Source organism: Canis lupus, chromosome 10 (genome assembly GCF_011100685.1).
Source record: "Canis lupus familiaris isolate Mischka breed German Shepherd chromosome 10, alternate assembly UU_Cfam_GSD_1.0, whole genome shotgun sequence".
In the NCBI taxonomy this organism is placed as follows: domain Eukaryota; kingdom Metazoa; phylum Chordata; class Mammalia; order Carnivora; family Canidae; genus Canis; species Canis lupus.
Window position 1 is genome coordinate 69,553,476 of NC_049231.1, and position 24,110 is coordinate 69,577,585.

A 24,110-nucleotide genomic window follows, 5' to 3' on the forward strand; every position below is an offset into this window, starting at 1 on the left:
TTTGTGAGTCTGAGTGGGTGCAACATGCACATCCTTACTCTGCCACGAGTACAGAGACGACTCCACTTCTTTGATCACTAACATACAAGCCTCAGCACATTATAAAGCATGTTACCTCCTCCCATTCCTTTCACAATTCTGACCTGTTTGAGAAAGGTAGGGTTAGAGTATGGCCTCCATCTGACAGAAGTCTGAGCCCAGGAGGGTTAAAAACATCACGCAGGAGGATCCCTGGGTGGCGCAGCGGTTTGGTGCCTGCTTTGGCCCAGGGCGCGATCCTGGAGACCTGGGATCGAATCTCACGTCGGGCTCCCGGTGCATGGAGCCTGCTTCTCCCTCTGCTTATGTCTCTGCCTCTCTCTCTGTGTGACTATCATAAATGAATTAAAAAAAAAAAAAAAAAGAAAACATCATGCAGGGCTTCTGATTAAAGTGGTAGGAAAAAATTTTTTAAAGCAAGTTGAATATTTGTTTTTATCTCTGCTTCCTTCTAAAGCCTTACTAAATGATGTAAAGAGTTTGTTTTGGTTTTTTTAAAGCACAAACTGAAGACTTCCATTTCCAGGAAAATGGAGTAGATTTTCTTTTTCTTTTTTTTTTTTTTTTAAGATTTTATTTATTTACTCATGAGAGAGAGAGAGAGAGAGGCAGAGGCACAGGCAGAGGGAGAGGGAGAGGACGAAGCAGGCTCCATGCAGGGAGCCTGACGTGGGACTCGATCCTGGGTCTCCAGGATCACGCCCTGAGCCGCAGGCGGCACTAAACCGCTGGGCCACCTGGGCTGCCCGATTTGCTTTTGCCTCTTCTTCCAAGTATAACTAAATACTTTGGACAGTAGTATATATTTTAAAAAGCGTAATAAAAAGGTTCTGAAATGTGAACAGAAAGCAGACTGCCTAGAAACTCTGGAACCCATGGAATAAGATGGTGGTGAGCGGACTGCGATTTCTTTTTGTTCCATGTATCCCAGACTAGAAACTGAAGCAACTGGTGAGTTAAAAACACCAATGGGTGTAAACAAAGAAAGCCCCAATAGAAGCCTGCTCTCTCTTGACAAATGCAGGAAAGGGTCACTACTCTATTCCGACCAAAAACCACAGAAAAAACCTGCAGCCCCTCCCTGCAGACATGCCAGCAAAAGCCAAGTGAGGAGCCCAGCCTTCTGTCTTCACCCACACACTAGATATATGTACATAACAAATTAATATAAAAACATAGAATATAAAACACAGAACATATATACGTAGCATATACATTAAATATATTTATAACAAATATAATACATAACTAATATGTATAACATTAATTAGAATATTTTAAGTTATACAAAGAAATGGCCAATACAGGAAAAGATTCTCAACATCACTAAGCATTAGGAAAATGCAAATCAAAATCACAAGGAGATAACACTTTGTGTCTGTTAGGATACCTTTATGAAACAAACACACATACACACACAAAAATAGCAGGTGCTGGCAAGGATGTGAAGATATTAGAATCCTTGTGCACTGTTGGTGGGAATGTAAATTGGTACAGCCACTGTGAAAAACAGAAGGTTAAACATAGAATTACCATATTACCCAGCAATCCCACTTCTTGGTGTATATCCAGAAGAATTAAAAACAGGATCTTGAAGAGATATTTGCACATCCATGTTCACTGCAACATTATTCACAATAACCAAGGTGTAGAAATGTCCACTGATGGATAAATGACTAAAGAAAACGTGGCATATTTCTATAATGGAATATGACTGGACCTTAAAAATAATTTCTACAATATGGATGAGCCATGAGGATATTATAGTAAGTGAAATAAGCCAGTCATAGAAGGACAAACATTGTACGATTCCACTTACATGAGGTATATAAAACAGCTAAACTCATAGAAGCAAAGAGTAGAATGGTAGTAGTTGTCAGGAGCTGGGGGAGGGGGAAATGGAGAATCGTTATTCAATGGGCATAAAGTTTCCGTTTAGATAAATTCTAGAGATCTGCTGTACAACACTGTGCCAACAGGTAATAATACTGTACACTTAAAAATGGCTAAGATGGTAAATTTTAAGCTATGTGGTTTTGACCACAATAAAAAAATTATTTTTAACAGTTAGTAAAATTAGGGACATCTAGGTGGCTCAGTTGGTTAAGCATCTGCCTTCGGTTCAGGTCATGATCCCGGTGTCCTGAGATCAAGCCCCATGTGGTGCTCTCTGCTCAGTGGGGAGCCTGCTTCTCCCTCTCCCTCTGCAGCTCTGCCTGCTTGTGCTCTCTTTCTCACTGTGTGTGTGTCAAATAAATAAAATCTTAAAAAAAAAAAGTTGGATTACAATTAATATAAAATAAAAATTTAAATATTGGCTTAGAAACAAAAAGAAATCTTCAAAATTGAAATAATAATTGCTTAGTTGATAATCTATGAAATATATCCAAGATGAGTTGAAAATTTATACCCACACAAAACCTGCACACAGATGTTTATAGCAGCTTTATTCATAATTGCTAAAACTTGGAAGCAACCAAGATGTTCTTCAATAGACGAATGGATAAGCTATGAAACATCCAGACAATGGAATATTATTCTGCTCTACAAAGAAGTGAACTATCAAGCCATGAAAAGACATGGAAGAAACTTAAATGCGTATTAACGGAAAGAAGCCAATCTGAAAAGGCTACACAGTGAATGACTGCAACTATATGATGTTCTATAAAGGCAAAACTATGGAGACAGTGAAATAAAAATCAGTGGCTATAGCTGGGGGATTTGGTGGGACCAATAGGCACAGGCAATGTCTGGGGCAGTGAAACTTCCATATGATACAATAATGGTAGACACATGTTATTCATTTGTCAAAACCCATAATACAATACCAAACTCCATGCACAATACCAGAGTAAACCTAAATATAAATTAGGAACCCTAGGTGCTAATGATGTCAAGGTGTCAACTCCCACCTCAAGTACCTAGGGAAAGAAGAACAAAATAAACCCAAAGCAAGCAGAAAAGAAATAATAAAAATACAAACTATCACAACCAGCCTAATATAAAATGGATAATTTGAAAACCCTATAACTATTAAGGAAACTGATTTTGTAACTTAATAACTGCCAAAAAAGAAATCCCCAGGCCCAGATGGTTTCACCAGAGAATTCTAAAAAATGCTTAATTAAAGAAGAACAAACACCAATTCTACAAAATCTCTTCCAAAAAACAGAAAAGAAGGGAACACTTCCCAACTCATGTTATAAAGCCAGAATTAACCTAATGCCAAAACCAGGAAAAGCTTAATAAAACCCCCAAAACTACAGCCTATTATCCCTCATGACTATAGATGTAAAAATTCTAACCAAAACATTAGCAAATAGAATCTAAAAATACATAAAAATAATTATAGACCATCCCAAGTAGGGATTATTGCAGGAATGTAAGCCTGCTTCAATATTTGAAAATCGGTCAATGTAATCTATCATATTAAAGCTAAAGAAGAAAAATCACATGAGCTTATCAATCAACGCAGAAAAAAATATTTGACAAACTTCAATACCCATTCATGATAAAAACTTAGAAAAATAAGAATAAAGGGAAACTTATTCAAATTTCTTTTTAAATCTGTTTTTAAAAACTACAGTTAAGCTTATGCTTAATAGTGAAATTTTTTTTCCTCCTAAGATTGGGAAGAAGGTAAGGATGTCCACTCACTATTCTTATTCAACACAGTATTGCAGATTCTAGCCAATGCAATAATGCTAGAAAAGGAAATTAAAAGGATACAAATCAGAAAGGAAGAAATAAAACCGCCTCTCTTTGTAGGTAACAGAATGGTCTATATAGAAAATCCTAAATAATCTAGAAAAAAAATTCCAAAACTAGTAAACAAATTTAGCAAGGCTATAGAGGATAAAAGATAAACACAGAAAAATCAATTGGTTGGGGCACCTGGGTGACTCGGTCAGTTAAGTGTCCAACTCTTGATTTCAGCTCAGGTGATGATCTTAGGGTCGTGGGATTGAGCCCTGCATCGGCTCCACCCACAGCTGGGAGTCTGAGATTCTTTCCCTCTCCCTCTGCCGCTCCCCCCTACTCACACCTGGGCTCTCTAGAATGAATGAATGAAGAAAAATAAATTGGTGTTCTACATACTAGCAATAAACACATGGACACCAAAATTAAAAATCCAATACCATTTATAACCACTGAAAACAAAACCAAAAACCTATGTCTAAATCTAAGAATGTGTAATGTTAATGAAAAAATCAAACTTACAAATAAATGGAGAGATGCACCATGTTCATTCACTGGAAAACTAAACAGAAAGATGTTAATTCTCTACAAATTCATATACAGGTTTAATGGAATTCCTATCAAAATACTGGTAAGGCATTCTGTAAACATTATTCTAAAATTTATGTGAAAAGACAAAAAAAAAAAAACTAGAGTAAGTAAAACAACTTTAGGAAAAAAAAAAGTAGGAGGAATCAGTCTATCTCCAGACTTATTATAAAGCTACAGTAATCAAGGCTGTGTGGTGTTGGTAGAGGGATACACATATGGATTAACAGGAACAGAACAGAGGAGGGTCTGGAGATGGACCCTTACAAATATGCCCAACTGATTTCTGACAAACATATTCAATGGAAGAAAGACAGCCTTTTCAACAAAGGGTGCTGGAGCAAATGGATAGCCATAGCCAAAAAAAAAAAAAATAAAAAAAAATTGACCTAAATATAAGTCTCACACCTTATATAAAAATTAACTCAAAATGGATCACAGACTTAAATGTAAAATGTAAAAGTATAAACTTTTTAGGAAAAAAAGAAATCTTCAGAATCTCCAGAATCAAGAGGTAGGCAGGGTTCTCAGAAATGACACCAAACACATGTCCCAGAAAAAGAAAAACAAAACAAAACAAAAAAACCCAGATAAACTAACTTCATCAAAATTAAAAACCAAACCAAACTAAAGAGAAAGGCCTTAGAAATTAAAAAGGCTGACAAATGAAAAATTCAACAGGGTGGTTGGAAAGTAAAGCTAAGGAAATTTGCTGGAATGTTTGTGTGTGGGGGGGACCCAAAAGGAATGAAAAATGAAAGGGAGAAAACAAGAAAATTAATAAATCAATTCAGGAGAACCAGTATCCAAAATAACAGCAATTTCAGACAAAAGGAAGACAGAAAAGGAAATCACCAAATGAGACAAGCTAAAATTCTTCACAGTGCAAGACTAGAGACTCCTAGTTTACATGGGAACACCACTTATTAAGAAATAATAAATGCACCCAGCAAGGTGCATCATCAAGATATTTCAGAATGTTGTCAACAAAGGGGAGACTGATACACTTCTAGGGAGGAAAAAAAGTGGGTCCCACCCAAAGGCCCCATATCAGAATGACTTCGGACTTCCCACGCACAACAATGAAATAAAGACAGTCCCAGGTCTGCAAGTTCTCAAAATCGTGCCTAAGGAAGCTACCACAGGATAAGCTCCACCAAAATGAGGAAGTAAAACAAACAAACAAACAAACAAAAAAATGAGTCAGGAAGTCTAACATAAGAAAAAAAGCAGGGCAAAGGGAATGACTAAGAAATTCCAAGGTAAGAATGTAAATCAGGCCTAGAGAGCAAGGAATCCAGATTTCCTGAGTTAGGAGACTGAGATTTCTTCAAGAAGATAAAAAATTTTTTAAAAAAGAATCACTTGTAGAGCCTACGGAGAGTTCAGGGTCAAATTGCTGGAAAGTACACAGAAAAGACAGACCAAAAAATCGAAGCAGATGATTAATTCCAGTGAACACAGAGTCATATGGAAAAGGAACAGTCACGCTGGTCCACCAGGAGGTCTCCAAGAACGGCGTCCTCACACCTGTACGGACGGCGGCTGCCGGGGCAGGTGGCAGGTGCGCGCGTGTGCAGGTACGCGGGGAGCAGCGAGCAGCGGAGCAGAGGCCGTAGTGTCTGCTGTCCCTGCTCCAGCAGCCCTCAAGTGCGGGGAAGTCAGGAACCAGCCCTAGAGCAGTTATTCAGGAACGTCTCCAATGAACCGACCACAGGCCTGCGTCCAGGGCGTGCAGCGCCCGCAGGAGGGGCCCTCGGGGAGCCGCCCCACGTGCGGGGGAACCGCTCGTTCGCCCAATGCGCACTTAAGTCCTGAAAAAATAGAAGCTCAAGACACAACGAAACAGAACCTTGCACGGGGAAGGCGCGTGGCCGGGTGTGCCCGGTGCCAGCCCGTGGGCCTGCGCCCCGGCCTCGGCGCCACCAGCCCAGCGCGGCCTGCGCCGTCGGGTCTCTGAGGCCTGTCGCAGCCAGAGGACGAGCGAGGGGCCGCGCCGGGCCGGGGGCGGCAGGGCCGGGGCAGAGAGGCAGCCGGATGCCCGGGGGGCGGCGGGCGAGGAGCCCGCCGGAGCCCCTACGGCACCACCTTCCCCCATTTCGCGACCTCTTTTTGTTCTTTACAAAAGCATCAAAACCCGGGGCACCAAGGAATCCTCCCTCCAGGTGAATATTCGCATCTGATGTCACCATGATTCATACCCTCGTCTCATCCAAAGCCCATCAAACACAGCTGCTCCCTGAACGCCAGGAGTTTGAACTGCGTGAATCCAGACGCATATTTTTTCCTTAAATACAGTACACTACTGTAAATATACCGCGCTATATTTTTCCTTATGACTTTTTCTTTTTTTTTTTTTTAAGATTTATCTATTCATGAGAGACCCAGAGAGAGGCAGAGACACAGCAGAGGGAGAAGCAGGCTCCATGCAGGGAGCCGGATGCGGGACTCGATCCCGGGCCCCTGGGGTCACGCCCTGAGCCAGAGGCGAACCCTCAACCACTGAGCCGTCCAGGCGTCTCTCTTTAAGTAGGCTCCACGCGGGGCTTGAATTCACCACCCTGAGTCAAGACCTAAGCTGAGAGCGAGAGTTGGATGCTTAACCCACCAAGCTGTGCAGGCAACCCCTTCCTTAAGATTTTTCTTAATGTTTTCTTTCCTCTAGCTTCCTCTATCGTAGGAATACAGCACAGAACACACACACAAAATATGCGTTGACTGTTTACGTTATCAGCGGGACTCACTCGCGGTCAACGGCGGGCTACTAGCAGTTAAGTTGGGGGACACCAAAAGTAATATGAGGATTTTCGACTGTTCAGGGGTCAACACCCCCCCGCCCGTGTTGTTCAAGGATCAACTGTATTTACTTTATGTCAAGAAGTCTGCTGGAATATAAAGTTTTCGATTTTAAAACACTTACCTTCTGACAGCAGAATTACTTATAAGATAACAAGATAAGCAATATAATTGGCATAAACCAAAGTACTGTGGAAACCCAAAGGGATAAAAGACTATTTACGGGGGGGGGGCGGTGCCTGAGTGGCTCAGTCAGTTAAGCCTCTGACTCTTGGAAGTGTGGGAGGTTCAGCTGGTTAAGCATCTGCCTTCAGCTTAGGTCATGACCCCAGAGTCCTGGGTTCAAGTCCCGAGTTGGGCTCCCTGCTCAGCGAGGAGCCTGCTTCTTCCTCTACCCCTACCCTCACTTATGCTCTCTCTCACGCTCACTCTCTTTCTCTCTCTCAAGTAAATAAATTTTTTAAAGATTTTATTTATTTATTCATGAGAGGCACAGAGAGAGAGGGCAGAGAAGCAGGCTCCATGCAGGGAGCCCGATGTGGGACTCGATCCCTGGACTGCAGGATCATGCCCCGGGACGAAGGCAGGCACTAAACCACCGAACCACCCAGGGATCCCCCTTTTACTTATTCATTTTTTTTAAAGATTTAAAATCTTTTAAAAAAATGCCTCCATCTCTTGATTTCGGCTCAGGTCATGATCTCAGGATCATGAGATTGGCATTGGCTGTAGAGCCTGCTTAAGATTCTCTTTCTCTGGTGTACCCCCCACTCCCCGCTCTGCCCACTGCTCACACTTACTCTGTCTCTCAAAAAAAAAAAAAAAAAAAAAGAGACTTTAAGTTTCTTAATGTATAATATCAAACAGAACTGAAAGCAGAGACTAACAAACTCCCACATACCCACCGCTCCGCTTCGATCGTAACCCTTTGCCAATTTGTTTCTCTTCTAAATCTACTCATTACTTGAAGACATGTTATTTCACCCATAAATATTTCAGCATCTACTCTAACAGATAGAGACTCTTTAAACACAGTATGAATCTGAGTTGTGAAAACAAAGTTTTTAAGACGTGAGGTATGATTAACATATAATAAAACCTACAGATGTTAAGGTGTTCGTGGAGCTCTAACACTGTGCAGCCCTGTGTAACCACTACCCAAAACAAGATATAGGACGTCCCTACGGCCCACAAAGTCCCGCATGCCTCTTTCTGGTCAGTTTCCCACACTCAGATGACCACTTCTGATCTCTGTTACCACAGATCACTTTCACCTGTTCTTGGACTTTTACAAATGGAATCAGAGGGTATATATGAGAAAGAGGTTTCTAGTTCAAAAAAAAAAAAAAAAAAAAGGGAAAACCATTTCTGGAGAAAAGAACTGCACGTGTAAAATATAAAGGTATGGGAGGGTATGTTCACAGAAGGCTGAGAAGCTCCAGAGGGATGAACACCAGGACCGGCAACTGGTAGTAGACAAGAGTAGAGAGACAGGGAGAGATGGGGTTCCTGGATTAAACTCCATAGTTCTGGGAATGATGTTATGAGATAAACTCTTCCCAATGCACAGACACTTCTCTGACCCAAAAAGCTGGTCAGGCCTCCCAATATGCTCCTTCCCCCTCTGCCCTCCAGCTAAGGGTGACCGAGATGGGAGAAGCATGCTATACCCAGGTCTCTTCATTCTCATCTTGTGCTGAGGCTCCGCTGCCATCTCAGGGAAGGAACAAGCCTCCCCAAGCCCCCCGACATCTCAGGAGAGGGGACATTTTACACAAGCAATCCCAAGTCTGAGGGGCAGCCTTACCATTATCTGGATTTCTCTCTTGCACACCTGGAGATCATGCTCATTGTTGACAAACATGCGTTTCAAGGCACATTTCATTCCATTGCTTGTCCTCACCAGAAACACGATAGCAAATCCACCTGTGAGGGAAACACACACATACAAGCTCTTTTGAGTCGTGTTCAAAAACTCAGTGAGATAACCAGGGTGCCCGTAGCTTTGTGCCGTCACTGTTAATGGTACTGATGCCATCATCAGCCAGACGCAAGGGCTGGCCTGGCCTGGAAGGCACTCCTCGCTTCAAGGGACTCAGGTTACCATGAGACTGGGGGGCAAGAATCAGAAAAATGGTTCCTGAACACCTGTATCAGGAAGAAAGAAGAACAGTAACTATCTTGCAAAGAACCTAAAAATAAACAGATAAACAAATAGATGAAAGAAAAAATAACTATATTCCAACCACGGTCCTAGGCACTTTGAGCTTTTATTTGATTCTTACTACAATCCTATGAGGCTATTATTTTTCCCTTGAAGACAATTACGAGGCTCAAAGAGATTAGATTCAACCAACTTAAAAACGTATTTATAAGTCCAGCACTTAACCCAGAGAGGCTTGGAAATTATTTTATTTTATTTAAAGATTTGTTTGTTTATTTATTTATTTATGATAGAGAGAGAGAGAGAGAGAGAGAGGCAGAGACACAGGCAGAGGGAGAAGCAGGCTCCATGCAGGGAGCCCGACGCAGGACTCGATCCCGGGACTCCAGGATCACGCCCTGGGCCAAAGGCAGGCGCCAAACTGCTGAGCCACCCAGGGATCCCCAGAAATTATTTTAATAATTGCTATAATAGCTGTCAAATTCAAGGAGCTTTCTGTTCCTCCTCATCCTTCCTCAGCGACCCACCTCCCCCCAACTCAGATCTAACAACCAACCTTGAGGGCTCCTCCTGCCTTTCCTACCTACCTGATGGGCTGTTGAGAAGACCCAAAATATAGGTATGAAAGTGCTCCTCAACACAGCAGACACCAGGAAGGCATGACTCCATTCCTGGGCAGGTGTTTTCACGTCCACACCAACTCTTCTCTTAAAGACACTCCAAAATTCATCAAAAAAATCTAAAGAACACTAGCAGAAACTCTTAAATGCTGCAGACTGGTTACACCTTAGCAGTCCACAGATTCTTAGAACTCCTTACTTCGATATCATTCCCCAAACACTGGATGAGGCACTCAGTGCCATCGCTAACAGGGGTTAATAAAGAGGTAAGGTGCAGCAAAGCTGTCAAACCTGAAGGCTGTGGGATAGGCAGCAGTTAGACGGGGCACTTAATCCACCTGTCTGCTCCTACGCCATCATAATTTAGCTTGAACTACCCTGTGTAGGTAGATAGATAGATAGATGATAGATAGATAGATGATAGATATGTCAAGGCTCTTTTTTGCACAGAGGTGATCACTAATTGAATGGAGAGGAACACAGAGGGGAGCCACCAGCGTGGGAAGTGGAGCCGAGGCTCTGGTGTGGTGTGGGGCTAGCAGCCACATGCAAAATCAATGCAGAGCAAACGCGGGGACTCTAGACCTGAGACATAAGACTTCGTCCCGTTTAATCTCTCTACCCCCTCTGAGGCTCAGCGGCACTTTGACACCTGTCTGCCGAGGTCCATGGTCATTTCCTGGTGAATCCTCACAAGGTGTATTCTTCAAGTCCGCTTGTATATAGGTTTCTGCAGCTTGCAGCTGAAGAGAGCCTTAATCCTAGAGCACTCTTGCATGTTTTCACACAATCCACACATAATTCTGTGTTTACAAAAATGTTAATGGGCTCAAATGTTCCAAGTGTGCATTTTGATAATGTTTACAAGATTTTTGGTCACAAGTCAGATAAACACTAAGATCTGCCGTAAAATCTTTAATTTCTATGGTCATCTTGAGTATTTGTGTCTCAGTAACATTTCCGATTTTCTTGTAATACTTTGCAGTCGTTTACACTGCTCAATTGTCAATTTTAATTCTAGAAACTGACTTTAAAAATCTGTTTAAAACTCTACCATGTATTGAGAAGTAGAGGTCTTAGGACACACATGCCCACAAAATCTCAATTTTAAGGTGCACAGTTTTTTACATTTGAATTTTTAGAGTATTGGAATTTTTCTTGTAATATGTATATTTAATGTAGTATTTAATCTTTCCCCCATAAGTTATTAAATTCATGATGTGCCTTATTACCAGTCAGAATTAGAAATGCTAATATGAATTATAAAATGTCTGTGTGTGTTCGTAATTACCTCGTAAACAGTCCGAGTATTTGTCTTATAGGTATTTGAATTTTTAAAAAAAAATCATGTAACTATAGACTTTGTATCAGTAGTGCTCCTAGAGAGCATTAAATCCAAGCATTTTTGCTTTATGAGCAGACGAACAGAGCGAGGCTTAGGAGTCTCATGGCTAATTATGCAGAACCTAGAATGTTATCACTCTGCTGATTGTCCAAAAAATATTCTCTCCAACTTACTTGTCTTAAAGAAAACCCGTGTAACACCCCCTTGAGATAATGAGGAGACATCTGACAGTGCTGTAGAGCACGAGCGGGGAAGGGCCCTTTGTACAGTTTTGTGATGCGCAGAACCACCGAAGGGCCGGGCAGCCCTTTCAGTAGCAGGTGGATGATGCAGCAATTTGAGATAACTGCCACCAGATGGGAGCAGTGCAGTTTTCTTTGCCAGGAGGCAAGATGACCTTTCCAGCCTAAACTGAAGAAACGTGGCAGATGCCTGCCTACTGCACGATCCAGGCAAGCACAAAGGGCTGGGACGAGCCAGCCAAGATTCTCAAAGCCTGGGACCATCACCGATCTAAAGGCAAAGCAATGAAGCTGTTCGCCTAACACAGAGGGAACCACGTTATTTAGCTTCTACGCCCACCAGGGGCTTGTCTGCAGGTGAGAAGTCAGAGCTCCTTGATCATGAGATCAAATTCAAAGCCTGCTAGGATTTGTCAGGCTAAAGATGTTGGTCGCTATCGATGCGTCGCTGACCACGTAGAGACGTAAACTGCTCGGTTAGCGAGAAGAGGGGAGACGGCACCACTCCAGGCACTGTCCTAGCACAGGCCCAGGGCCATCGTACCCATTAGGGTAGGAAGACTCCCGGCCGCAGCTAAACACAGTTCAGGCTGTAAGACTGTCAATAGAGATGCTCATTTCAGATTGAGTTGCATCCCAAGACCTTGATTAAACGGAAAAATCCAAAGCTGAGCTGATAGTTCGGACAGAGGTAAGAAAAGCGAACATTCAGCGGAGCCTGTGCCAGTCTGCCCACTGGAATCTGTGCCAGTCCCTCGGCCTACTTGCATTCTTTTTTGAAACGCTGAGATATTCCCTATGATTTCACTGGAATCCATTTTGGGGGAAAATTCATGAATTTTTTGAATCACAGAGGGAAAAAGGATTCATCTCATTATGTGAGGTAAGCAAGTGAAATAGGTGTGATAATTTTGACACAGACACATATTAGCCTCTTACATGTGTAAGAATATTCTTTTATTTCCACAAAGAAACATATTTTCTCCCATTTTCCCTAAAATATATAGCTCTTTGGGTCTTTCTCCTGCCTAATTTTATTATTATTTTGGCTTTAAAAAAAATGTTTTTAAATTCAACTTAATTAGCATATGTATTATTAGTTTCAGGGGTAGAATTTAGAGATTCATCACTTACATATAACACCCAGTGCTCATCACATCACGTGCCCTCCTTAATGCCCATCACCCAGTGACCCCATCCCCCACCCACCCCTTCCCTCCAGCGACCCTTAGTTTGTTCCCTGTAGTTAAGAGTCTCTTATGGTTTGCTTCCCTCTCTGTTTTCCTCTTACCTTATTTTTCCGTCCCTTCCCCTGTTCATCTGGTCCTTAAATTCCACATAGGAGTGAAATCATATGGCACTTGTCTTTCTCTGACTGACTTACCTCGCTTAGCATGATACCCTCTAGTTCCATCCATGTCATTGCAAACGGCAGCATTTCATTCTCTTTGATGGCTGGGTCATATTCCTGTGTGTGTGTGTGTGTGTGTGTGTGTGTGTGTGTGTGTGTGTAACCTCTTCTTCATCCATTCGTCTGTTGACGGGCATCTGGGCTCTTTCCATAGTGTGGCTATTGTGGACATTGCTGCTTAAACATTGGGGTGCAGGTGTCCCTTTGAATCACTATGTTTGTGTCCTTTGGATAAACACCTAACAGTGCAATTGCTGGGTCATAGGGTAGCTCCCCCTAATTTTTAATGATGTGGCTAGGTACTTATCACTCATTATGAGATTAGAGATTTTGTCTCTTTGGTTCCCCTCTGCATCCTCACGCCCTAGAATAGTGCCTAACATACAGCAGGCACTCAAAAATGAATTTTCCTCTTATTGTTACTACAGAGAATAAAAAAAGGCTATAGAAAGTGGGGGAGACCGGGGGAAACTAAAGCAATGGCTCACGTAAAGCAACAGCCACTACACAACTCCAGGTAATGAGTGTCACGGGAATAGGGACCCAGATCTGCTAGTTTCTAAAGATAAGCTAGAAACCTAAAATTGTATGTGACATTTCCAGGTGTAAACAATGGCAACAATCTCACTTTAAATTACCACTGGATGGGCTAACACTACAGAGGCTAAAGGAAACACATCTGAAAGGCCGAGTCTCGGAGCCTACGGTCCCCTCCATCTGATGGAGTCTAACCCCTCATCCCACTGATGGCCAGGGGAGGCAGTGCCACAGCCAGCGGTCCACAAAGTGAAATCATACCCTGGTCATCACAGTTCTTGCCTCTCTTCCCTAAAGAGGAGTTTACGGAATTTGCACCTACCCAGCATTTGTATTTGACTTTATGCTTTTTCAAAGGCATTTCAAAATAATTGAATGAGGTAGATGACCTACCCGCTGTCCTCATTTTTGTCATGGGAAAGAACTACAGAGATGAAGCTCCTTTTACGAAAATACACAAAGCTAGTTAGTGGTAGAGCGCAGACTAAATCCCTCATCTTTTTAAATCTGTTTTAAACCAACTTTATATACAACACAATGCACCCTTTTAAGTGTGGAGCTTGGTGAGTTTTCACGCCTTTTTATCTTTCAACCATCACCACCATCAGGCCATCACTGTGAACAGTTCCTCATGCCTCTTCGTAGGCATCCATCCTCCCCGCCAAACTATCTCATGTCACTTCTGATCCACTTTCTGTCCCGTGGATTTTGTTTGCTGCAGAATAACTGGAATCACACAGTATGTACTATTATGTCTGCTTCCTCTGTATCATATTTCCGAGATTCACCCCCATTGTTACATGTATTACATGTATCAGTAGTACGGGGGAGGGGGGCTTAAATTGCAGACTAGTATTCCATTCTATAGAATGTTCCACAATTACTTTAACCATTCACCTGTTAAAGAACGTTTGAATTGTTTCTACCTTGGGCGGTTATAAATAAGAGGCTCATGGTGAAGTCTGTTTTTTGTAGACGTATTTGTTTCTCTTAGGTAAATAGGAACGGAATTGCTGCGACATATGGTGAGTGTATATTCAGCTTTATAAGGAACTTCTAAACAGTTCTCCCCAAGAGTTGTAGCATTTTGCACTCCCAACAGTCATACGTGAGAATTCTGGTTGTTCCACACCCTCATCAACACTTGGTATTGTTCATCTTTCTCTTTTAGCCATTCTAGCGACTGTGTAGCGATCTTTCATTATGGTTTTACTTTACATTTCCCTATAGATCCTTCAGCATTTATTTTTTCTTAATTTTTAAAATTTATTTATTCATGAGAGAGAAAGAGAGAGAGAGAGAGAGAGAGAGAGAGGCAGAGACCCAGGCAGAGGGAGAAGCAGGCTCCATGCAGGGAGCCTGATGGGGGATTCGATCCCGGGACCCCGGGGTCACACCCTGGGCCGAAGGCAGGCGCTAAACCACCAAGCCACCCAGGGACGCCCTTCTTCAGCATTTAAACTCCGAGGATTAGTTGCTCTCCAGTACCTTCCTGATGAAAGGCTTTAATAATAAGCACAGGATCACAAAGTCGCTGATGAATCACTGAGATGGCGTGGACTTCTACCTCTCAAGCAAGGATGACAGGAGTGCCTAGCTCTCTTCCGTGAGAAGCAGACAACTGAGAATGTGTATAGAGGGAGAATTAGGTAATCTCTAAAATTTTTCGACTCTGACACCAGCAGGTGATCATGGTCCTCAATATCATTTTTATGGCTGGAACTTTTTTTAAGGAAAACCTCCTCGGGAGCCTAATCGTTGATACTCAACATCAGCAATGGGGCTTTTGAAAAACTAGGTGCAGTACCTCTGTTGGCTTTGTCTCAAATACTGAATCATGTTAGAGACTACCGTGCCCCGGGGGCTGCTCCGCAGGAATCAAGACACCAGTGATTTCCACTTAGCAAAGGAAACTAAAAGATGGTGGCATTTAGGTGACGGGGAAGAGAAGAAAGACCCCAAGGTGACTATCTCCACGGCGGTGTGCAGAGATGGGAAAGAGCTGCGCAGTTACGAGAATGACTAGACCCAGGACTAAGAGACAAGAGGAGCCCAACATGTGCTGAGACGGGGTTTCTGGATTTGCTCCCAAAGACATTTGGGTGGATATTTTAATATCGGGCACAGATTCTAGCCACAGAAATCTGCTGCCTGCTTATATCCTACAGGTAAACGAAGCTTCGGTTCCTAAGTCCCACCTACCCTTTTATTTTTTTATTTTTATTTTTATTTTTTTCCACCTACCCTTTTATTTTTTTTTTTTTTTTAAGATTTTATTTATTTATTCATGATAGTCACAGAGAGAGAGAGAGAGAGAGGCAGAGACACAGGCAGAGGGAGAAGCAGGCTCCATGCACCGGGAGCCCGACGTGGGATCCGATCCCGGGTCTCCAGGATCGCGCCCTGGGCCAAAGGCAGGCGCCAAACCGCTGCGCCACCCAGGGATCCCTTCCACCTACCCTTTTAAAGAAGGGCTTCCACGTGTTGGAGATGAAAGCAGACACAAACCAGAGGAACCAGAGGATACCAGAATGAGAAAAACCTCATTGGGTCTGTCAGAAATGACATATGACAGACCCATATTCTGGTCTTGTGTTTCATTTTTCCACCCTACAAACCCCTTGATTCCCTTTTTTTTTTTAAGATTTTTATTTATTCATGAGAGACCCAGAGAGAGAGAGAGAGAGGCAGAGGGAGAAACAGGCCCCCTGTGGGGAGCCCGATGCAGGACTCGATCCCAGGACCCCGGGAGGATCCCGAAGGCCGCCACTCAACCAGTGAGCCACCCAGGTGCTCCCTTGTTTCTCTTTTAAAATAAGATTTAACCCAATGAATGCTGTTTCCTTAATGCAATTCCTCTTCAAATGACGGGGGGAAGAGAAAATGAGCATACAACAACCTTCAGAAGCTTTTCTGAAGAATCCGACGGACAGCCCAGGTAAAGTGGAGCTTAACCAGGAGATAGAGGGGAAGGAGCAACCCTGGACAAGTTGCTGGGTCTCCTTGGTCTCCATTTTCTCAGCTGCAGAAATTAAGGCTAACTTAGTGGTTTTTACGCAGTTCCTCAGAGCCCTAGGACACAGGAGGTATCTCGGTGGCCCCCATGAGGAAAACAATGGCTTCACATAAGGGTAGGACTCTGCATATGGCTCCCTTTTACCTGTTTAATATTAATTCTGAAAAAGACACTGGGGGAAAACCAGGGTGACTCTGCTTTATTTTTTTTATTTTTATTTATTTATGATAGGCACACAGTGAGAGAGAGAGAGAGAGGCAGAGACACAGGCAGAGGGAGAAGCAGGCTCCATGCACCGGGAGCCCGACGTGGGATTCGATCCCGGGTCTCCAGGATCGCGCCCTGGGCCAAAGGCAGGTGCCAAACTGCTGCGCCACCCAGGGATCCCCGGTGACTCTGCTTTAAAGGCGAAGGAGAAAGGTACTCAAAGAATATCCCACAGTTCTGTGTGAAAATCACTTTATGAAGAGAAAAGGACGACACCACCGCCAGTCACACAAAGGGCCCCGGCCCACATGCCCACCGCAGTAGAACCGCGGACACGTGAGCTTCTGGGGCAGGGCTGTGCCCGACAGCCACGGCACGCTGACAGCCCGTAGCGTTGCTTTGCAGGCCAAGAGCTCAAGCTCCAACCCTGGCTCGAGCGGCCCACGACCCCCGTGAAGCCCCGTGCGCTGATGTGCCACGGGCGGCGGATCCACCTCATACTTCAGGGGAGGCTTACGGGGTAAGCAGGGCACCGAGCACGTGAAGGTGCGAGATGAACACAGGCTTCCAGGCCCAACCAGCGCCCCCAATCCTTTGTATTCGTATGATACTAACTTACCATAAAGTCCTAAGTCTGCACCATCCTCCTGAAATCAAGGGCATAAATCCGAACGCCAAGAGGGTCCACCAACATCACGTGAAGGGGGGAAACAGTCCACGTATAACAAAACGTATAGACCGAGGCCAGCGACGCAGACTCTCCGTCACAGACCACGGGGTGGGGATGGCACAAACCAGAAAGCGCTGGCCCCGGCTCACAGGCAGCCACTCCTCCAATCCGGTCGCTCGCTGCCGTGGGGAAGGGAGGCTGAGGGTTGCCAAGATTTTTGACTTCCAAGAGAAGCTAGAGTTTTCCGAGAAATTTCCTGATTTTTATTATTATTATTATTTTTAAAAGTAGGCTCCACGCCCAGCAGGGAGCCCAATGCGGGGCTTGAACTCACGACTAAGACCCAGGCTGAGATCAAGTCGGACCCTTTACCCGCTGAGCCACCCAGGGGCCCTAAAATCTGATTTTTAAAATCCAGGCAACAAACTTTAAAAAAAAATTTTTTTTTTAAATTCTTAAAACCTGTGCAGTTAAGGAAATCTGTTTCCAGGTTGGGACTGAATTCCAGGCCCTGCTTTGACCTTTGAGAGCCCTGTGAGGTGAGCAGGGCCCGTGTAGGATCTCCACCTGGGATCTCCACCTGGCCAGCTGGGAAACGAGGCACCCACGAACGCCCAGGTGGCCTTAGTGCCGTCACTCAGTAGCAGGGCCAGGGCGAGAATACAGGTGGGCCAGCTCCGGGCCCTCACCTTGGTCCACCGCCCGCTGCCATCATCCCCGCCCCGAGCAGGTAGGAGGAGGGGCGCCGTGCTGGGCCGGGGCCGGGGCCGGGGCAGGGGCCGGGCCGGGCGGGAGCGAGCCCTCCGTTCAGGGCTCAGGGCGGACGCGGTGCGCGCTCTGCAGCGGCGGTGCCTCCCCCGGGGAGCGACACCCAGGAGGCCGACAAACACCCATCTACAGTTGATTCACACTGAGGACGACTTTGCCAACCGCTTCGGAAGGAACCAAAATTCTCAAAAGTTTTCAACAGATGGCGAGGCGCGCAGCAGGGATTTTACGGGAGGAAAGGTCAATCCGCATCATTTGTCAACACTGACTTCAGTGGGGCCTGGAGTGTTTGGCCTTCAGCTCTCCCTACTTGCCTGCGAGGGATCACGAAGTGCCAGGCCCTTGGGGGAACACGTCTGGGCGGTCCCGTGGGCAGGCAGAGCTCCCGGGGAGGCCGGCACCCCCCCCCCCCCGCCCTCCGCCCCGGCCCCACAGGAACGAGCACACTCAGACCCTGCGAGCTCTGGACGGCGGCCGGGCCACGGGTCCAGGCGGCGCATCGCCTCCTCTCCCGGCACAACAGGGGGGCACCCCCGGCTCAGGGTCCCTCTAGGGGTTTGGCAAGAGTCTCTGAAAAAGAGAGACACAGAAGCAATCGCCGGGGAGGCACCTGCGCCTGGAAGCCAAGGTCAGCGAGCAAGTATCGGGGCCCCCGCGCAGCAGGGCCGTGGAGACGGCTGCCCCCAGGGCCACTGCGGGGCAGGCGGGAGGAGGCCGGGGCCGCCGTGCACCCCCTGTTCGCGGCCCACGCTGCGCCAAGGCCCGGCCCCCTTCACGGCAGAGGGCAGTGCGCGCCCCGGGTGGAAGCCCGCGCCACCTCGGGGTCCGGCCTGTCGCCTGCCCAGGGGCGACCCGAGGTCTCCACGGCCCCCCGGGGTACCCCAGCCACACTCGCTCCGGACGCCCCCACCGCCTTCCCTGGCCTCCCCCGAAAGCCTCGGGGCCGCCGCTTCCTGTGCCCGATGGTCCCTTGGCCCGCCACCCCTCCTCCCCTCCTAAGCGGTCCTGGGGGTCTGGGCCCCCCCCGACTGCCCCGGGCCACCGCCGCCTTCTGATGCGGAGAGAGCCCTTGTAGGGCACCGCACCTCCTCTCCTTCTTTGAGAGCGAGCAGGAGCAGGATTCAACCCCGGGGCCCAGCTCCGGGTGGCGGCAGCAGGCCAGGGACGCAGGCTGAGTCACGGTGGCCGGTCACCCGGCGCCAGTCCAGGGCCCGCACCACAGCGGACAGCACCCGCACCCCGCCCAGGGGACCCCCAACGCGGGACCCGCTCCACAGGCCCGGGCCTTCAGGAGGCCCAAGTCCAGCCTGGGATCTAAGGGACACATTTAGGGAAAAGGTGCCCTGGGGACTGGGCAGTCAGTCCACCGCTACAGAGAAACCCGAGCGCCCCGTGGCCCGCCGGAGGGCCGGGACCCCCAGCAGGTGGTGCGCACCCGGGCGGCCAAGGTCACCCCCGCCCCGGCGGCAGGCACCCACGCCTCACCCCACCACCTCCACCGAGCCTGGTGCGCGCCGCGGGCCCACGCCCTCCCGAGGAGACTGGCGCTCCGGCAAAGGCAAAGTGCGGCCGACATGGTCTCAGCACCCACCTGTTAATTCTAGAGCATTCCACCTCCAGGTTCCTCTGAGGTTCAGGATTTCCGGATGTACCACCGCTCACGCCGCCGCCAGGCCCTGGGTGGGGCCCCTGCCACGGCCCGGGTGCAGCAGCTCAGTGTCCTTCCCATCCCAGCTCCTGCCGTCGCCAAGCTGACTTCGCCGAGTCTTTTGACAACTCTATGCCCTGAACCTCTCGGGGATCCACCCTCTCTACTCCATCCCTGGGGCCCCTGCACACTCTCCTCTCTTCTTACCAGGAGAACCAAAATAGGGTCCTCAGTGCCTGTGCCCGGACGTCTTTCTCTTCTGAGACTCTACCTAATAACTCCTCTTAAAAGCATTCAGTAGTTCCCCAGAATAAAGACCAAATTCCTTACACAGCAATGTGAAAGAACCTTTATATTTTCCATTTTATTATGAGAAATTTCAAACACACAGTAAAGTTGAGAGAATCATACTTCGAATAGCCACACACCCAGCCCCTGGAGTCTACGATGCTACCACTGCCGTACGCTTCTTTCATCACACACGCATCAGCCATCTACGCAAACCAGCTCATCCTAGTTTTGCCCCATTTCAAGGAAGCTGCAGACCTCAGTGCACTTCACCCTAAATGCCTCAGCATGCAGACCTTTACCTTGGGTTCAGAGTTCACGTCACGCTTCTTTTGCGGGGGAGGGACAGGAGAGTAGAAATAAAATCTATTTACAGTGAACTGTACAAATCTAAATTTTATTATTGGATGAGTTTTGATAAATAAACGTACTCAATGTACTCCTGACCCCTACACGAAGGTATCAAACCTTTCTATCACTCAGAAAATTCCCCCAGGCCCCTTTCCAGTCTCACCCTTGTATCCCCCCAGGGACAACCGCTGTTTTTTTTTTACTTTTTCCTCCATTACTGGTTTTGCGGGCTTTAGAACATCATATGAATGGAATCATACAGTACAGGAGTTTTCTGTGTAAGGATCCTTCACTCACCACAACAGCTCATATTGCTGAGTATATCGGTGCTGCTGACCCGTTCGTGCTCTCTTACGGAGAGACATTGGGTTATCTCTAATTTGGAGCTGTTTTACAGGAAGCTCTGTAGGCATCCTATGCAAGTCTTTTCGTATCATAAAATAGGCAATTCTCTTGGGTAAATAACTAATACGCAAGACTGTTAAGTGCTGGGCCACCAGGTAGATGTCTATTTAATTTTACGAGTAACGGCCAGACTTTTTCCCAAAGTGCTTATATCATTTTATACTCCCACCAACAACGTATGATAGCTCTAGACCTTTTCTAATTTAAAAACAGCCCTGCCTCCCCCAGCCCCGGCTCCCAACGCTCCCTCCTCCTCCACCACCAAGCTCTTAGAACTCGGACCTTTCCGCTGCTTTATTCTAGGGGAGAGGGTGGTGATGGTTTACGTGTGCTCTTCCCTGGAATATCCTGTCCCAATCTTCTTCTTTTTTTTTTTTTAATTTTTATTTATTTATGATAGAGAGAGAGGCCGAGATACAGGCAGAAGGAGAAGCAGGCTTCATGCAGGGAGCCCGACGTGGGACTCGATCCCGGGTCTCCAGGATCATGCCCTGGGCCAAAGGCAGGCGCCAAACCGCTGAGCCACCCAGGGATCCCCCAATCATCTTCTTGATAAAAGTTTAAGATTGTTAAAGTAGCACCTCTTCTGTGAAGTCCTCCCTTTTCCAGACAACCCCCCCCCCCCCCCGCCCGCCACAGGCTTTCATATTACCACACATTTGGCCATTTCCTCTATTGTCACACTTATCACAAGGTATTGTGATCACCTGCAATACTTTGATCTCTTTACCAGATAAGCTGAGGCAAAGAGGGAGCCACTCTTGTCTGCCTTGGTAAAAATAATGCTTACCCTGTTATATTTTATGACACACTACACGGTACTTTACAAAGTGGTTTTTATTATGTAAAGTGTACTATTTATACTTTATGACACTTGGATGTCATCATTAAACATCACTTTAAGGACTCTAAATACTGTAAAGTCATAGGGACAATACCGGACATAGTCCTTCAGGACAGTCCTTCATGTCCTTCACTTGACACATGGGTCACCAAAGAAAATTAAAGTGTCAAGAAGAACTTCTTATTCCTCTTGGAATCCTCAGGGCTAGCACAGTGCTTGGTACATGACAGATGATTAACAGTTATAAAGAGCAAATCCAACGATGTTTCCATGCTTATCATTGCTGGCTAGCTCTCAACCAGCTACAGAATCAACATCCCAGACTTAATGTGGAATACAAGGCCCGTCACAACCTGCAGGCCACACTGAACTGAGCTGTCCGGACGGTGACCTCTGATGCCCTCATACTTTTTCCTTATATTTTCTATCTGGAATATCTGTCCTCTGTTTGATTAGTAAACTTGTATCTGTAAATACAAGTGTAGCTCAAACCAGGACTCCTTTGTGAACTATCCGCCCCACAGAATGCCCATCCCCACATCATTTTCTTATCCTGATTATATCCCACCTGCCTGTATACCCGTCTGTCTCACCAGGACCATATTCTTTCAGAGGACAAAGATTTCACTTTATTATTATACACCGTAAAAACACAGTGGTCTAGCCTACTATACTCTTCACCTCGTGCTGAAATAATGGTTAGATGTGTTGCATCAAGTGATTCCCTTCTCCCAGCCAGGCTGAACTGGACCAGGAGTGTGCAGCTGACGCACATTCTCCCTTGGGAGCCAGAGGCAAGAAGATGGCTTCCAGTCATGGAATGAGGACGTTGTGGAGATAAAAGTTATAATATAGGGAATACAGTCAACAGCGGCATAGGTGACAGATGGTAGCTACCCTTGCGGTCAGACTTGCAGAATCACCATGTTGTACACCTGAAACTAATGTAACAGTGTGTGTCAGCTATCCTTCAATTAAAAAAAAAAAAAAAAAAGTTCTGCTAAAAAAAAAAAAAGGCAAGAAAACGGAGCAGACACTTGGAAGAAGCTGTAATCCAAGACTGTGTGCCTCCAAGGGGAGAGGTAGAGACAAAAGAACCATCTGAAAACTTTCCAATACTAACAAAATCCAGCTCCACTTCCTACTCTTAGGTTCTGGAAGGATCAACCATATTTATCCAATGAGTTCCTTTTCACTTAATCTAATTAGAATTACAGTTCTGTCCCTTGACCCTGATGACCCTAAGAAACCTTGTACTAATATGATTATAGAATACATGAGCTCTGATACAATGAAAGTTTTAGTAATTTTAACCGAAACAGGCCCCTTTAACAAAAAGTACCCAGAAGAGAATGTTAAAACAGAGTATTAAAAATTGCACTAGAAGAGTGAGAATTTTTAAGTCAAAGACGAGATTTACATTAAAATAGAACCTGCCGCCTTACACAGAAAGTGGTCAACATCTGTCTGGGAAAGGCCAGCCATAAGGAGTGTGAACAGGGGAACATGGTCTGCACTATAATTTTTGTGGGGCTCACAGATCGGGGTCAGGGAGTAGAAACCTTCAGCACCCAGAACACTCATTATCTGATAAAGCCAGGAAGGTGGTTTTCAGCCAGGGTTATCAGAAAGCAACCATAAAGAAGGGGGCTTAACTCTCCAGTGTGAGGAAGCAGAGTAGAACCTTCCGTAGCAAGTGAGCTCCGGCATGGACAGACCTGAAGAGGCTGGCAAGACGGGTAAGTCTCCAAAGGAACAGGCTCACACCAGCACTGACCAATGCACTGACTCATACGCACGAGAAACGTCCTCTGCTTTGCTGTACAACCAGGGTCGGGACCAGGATGGGTAGAGAGGCACAGCCTTGGGCACAAAAGGACAAAGTCAGTATTACTGGCTTTTTCCTTTCAACTCAGGCTGCAGTATGGCCGGGCACACCAATGTTAAACTGATCCTGGATTTTATTTTTTATTTTTTAAAGAGAGAGCACAAGTGGGGTGGGGGAGCAGAGAGACTCTTAAGCAGGCTCCACACCCAGCGAGGAGACGGATTTGGGGCTCCATCTCATGGCTGGGGTCATGACCTGAGCTGAAATCAAGAGTTGAGGCTCTCAAACTGATCCTATATTTTAAACTCTGATAGTTCTGTTCATCGTGGCTTCTTGCAATCATTTTTTATTTTTTAAATATTATACAAAATATTATTAAGGTTGATTACTGAGTTTTAGGGTGCTCCTCACTCTAGTGCCGGCTCTATGTGAAACTGCTCTCCGCACAGGACAGAAACCTGCTCAGGCAGCAGTGTCCATACTGTCCTTGCACTCTACTCCATGGCAGACCTGAGAGGTCAAGATGCTCCCTGGGGGGGAAACAGAAACTCAGGGAGTGACTCTAAAGGGAGTGGGGGCTGGGCACCAGGAAGAGACGCAGTATTGGGAGCCCGTGTCCGGCTCTCTGTGGCAACTACGGTGAT

At 45.9% G+C, this 24,110-nt stretch overlaps 1 protein-coding gene and 1 long non-coding RNA gene across 20 annotated transcripts in view; one reads left to right on the forward strand and one right to left on the reverse strand.

The window, feature by feature from the left end:
• The window catches only part of AAK1 (AP2 associated kinase 1), a 156,429-nt gene that overhangs the window by 72,080 nt on the left and 60,239 nt on the right, over positions 1-24,110 (reverse strand). For all 18 annotated transcript variants that reach the window (XR_005366224.1, XR_005366227.1, XR_005366226.1 and 15 more), the window contains exon 3: positions 8,930-9,048. Coding sequence is in view for 14 of the 18 variants with exons in the window: in XM_038551504.1 (XP_038407432.1) it covers positions 8,930-9,048 (119 nt within the window). In the remaining 4 variants the exon portion in view is untranslated. The remainder of the gene's footprint in view (positions 1-8,929; positions 9,049-24,110) is intronic.
• LOC111097809 lies at positions 16,140-20,418 on the forward strand. Of its 2 annotated transcripts, XR_005366229.1 has the most exons (6): positions 16,140-16,379; positions 16,502-16,572; positions 16,689-17,184; positions 17,825-18,064; positions 18,235-18,730; positions 19,723-20,418. It is a non-coding gene; the product is annotated as an uncharacterized LOC111097809 (long non-coding RNA). The 2 variants fall into 2 exon arrangements; XR_005366228.1 differs by having other exon boundaries at positions 16,689-18,064.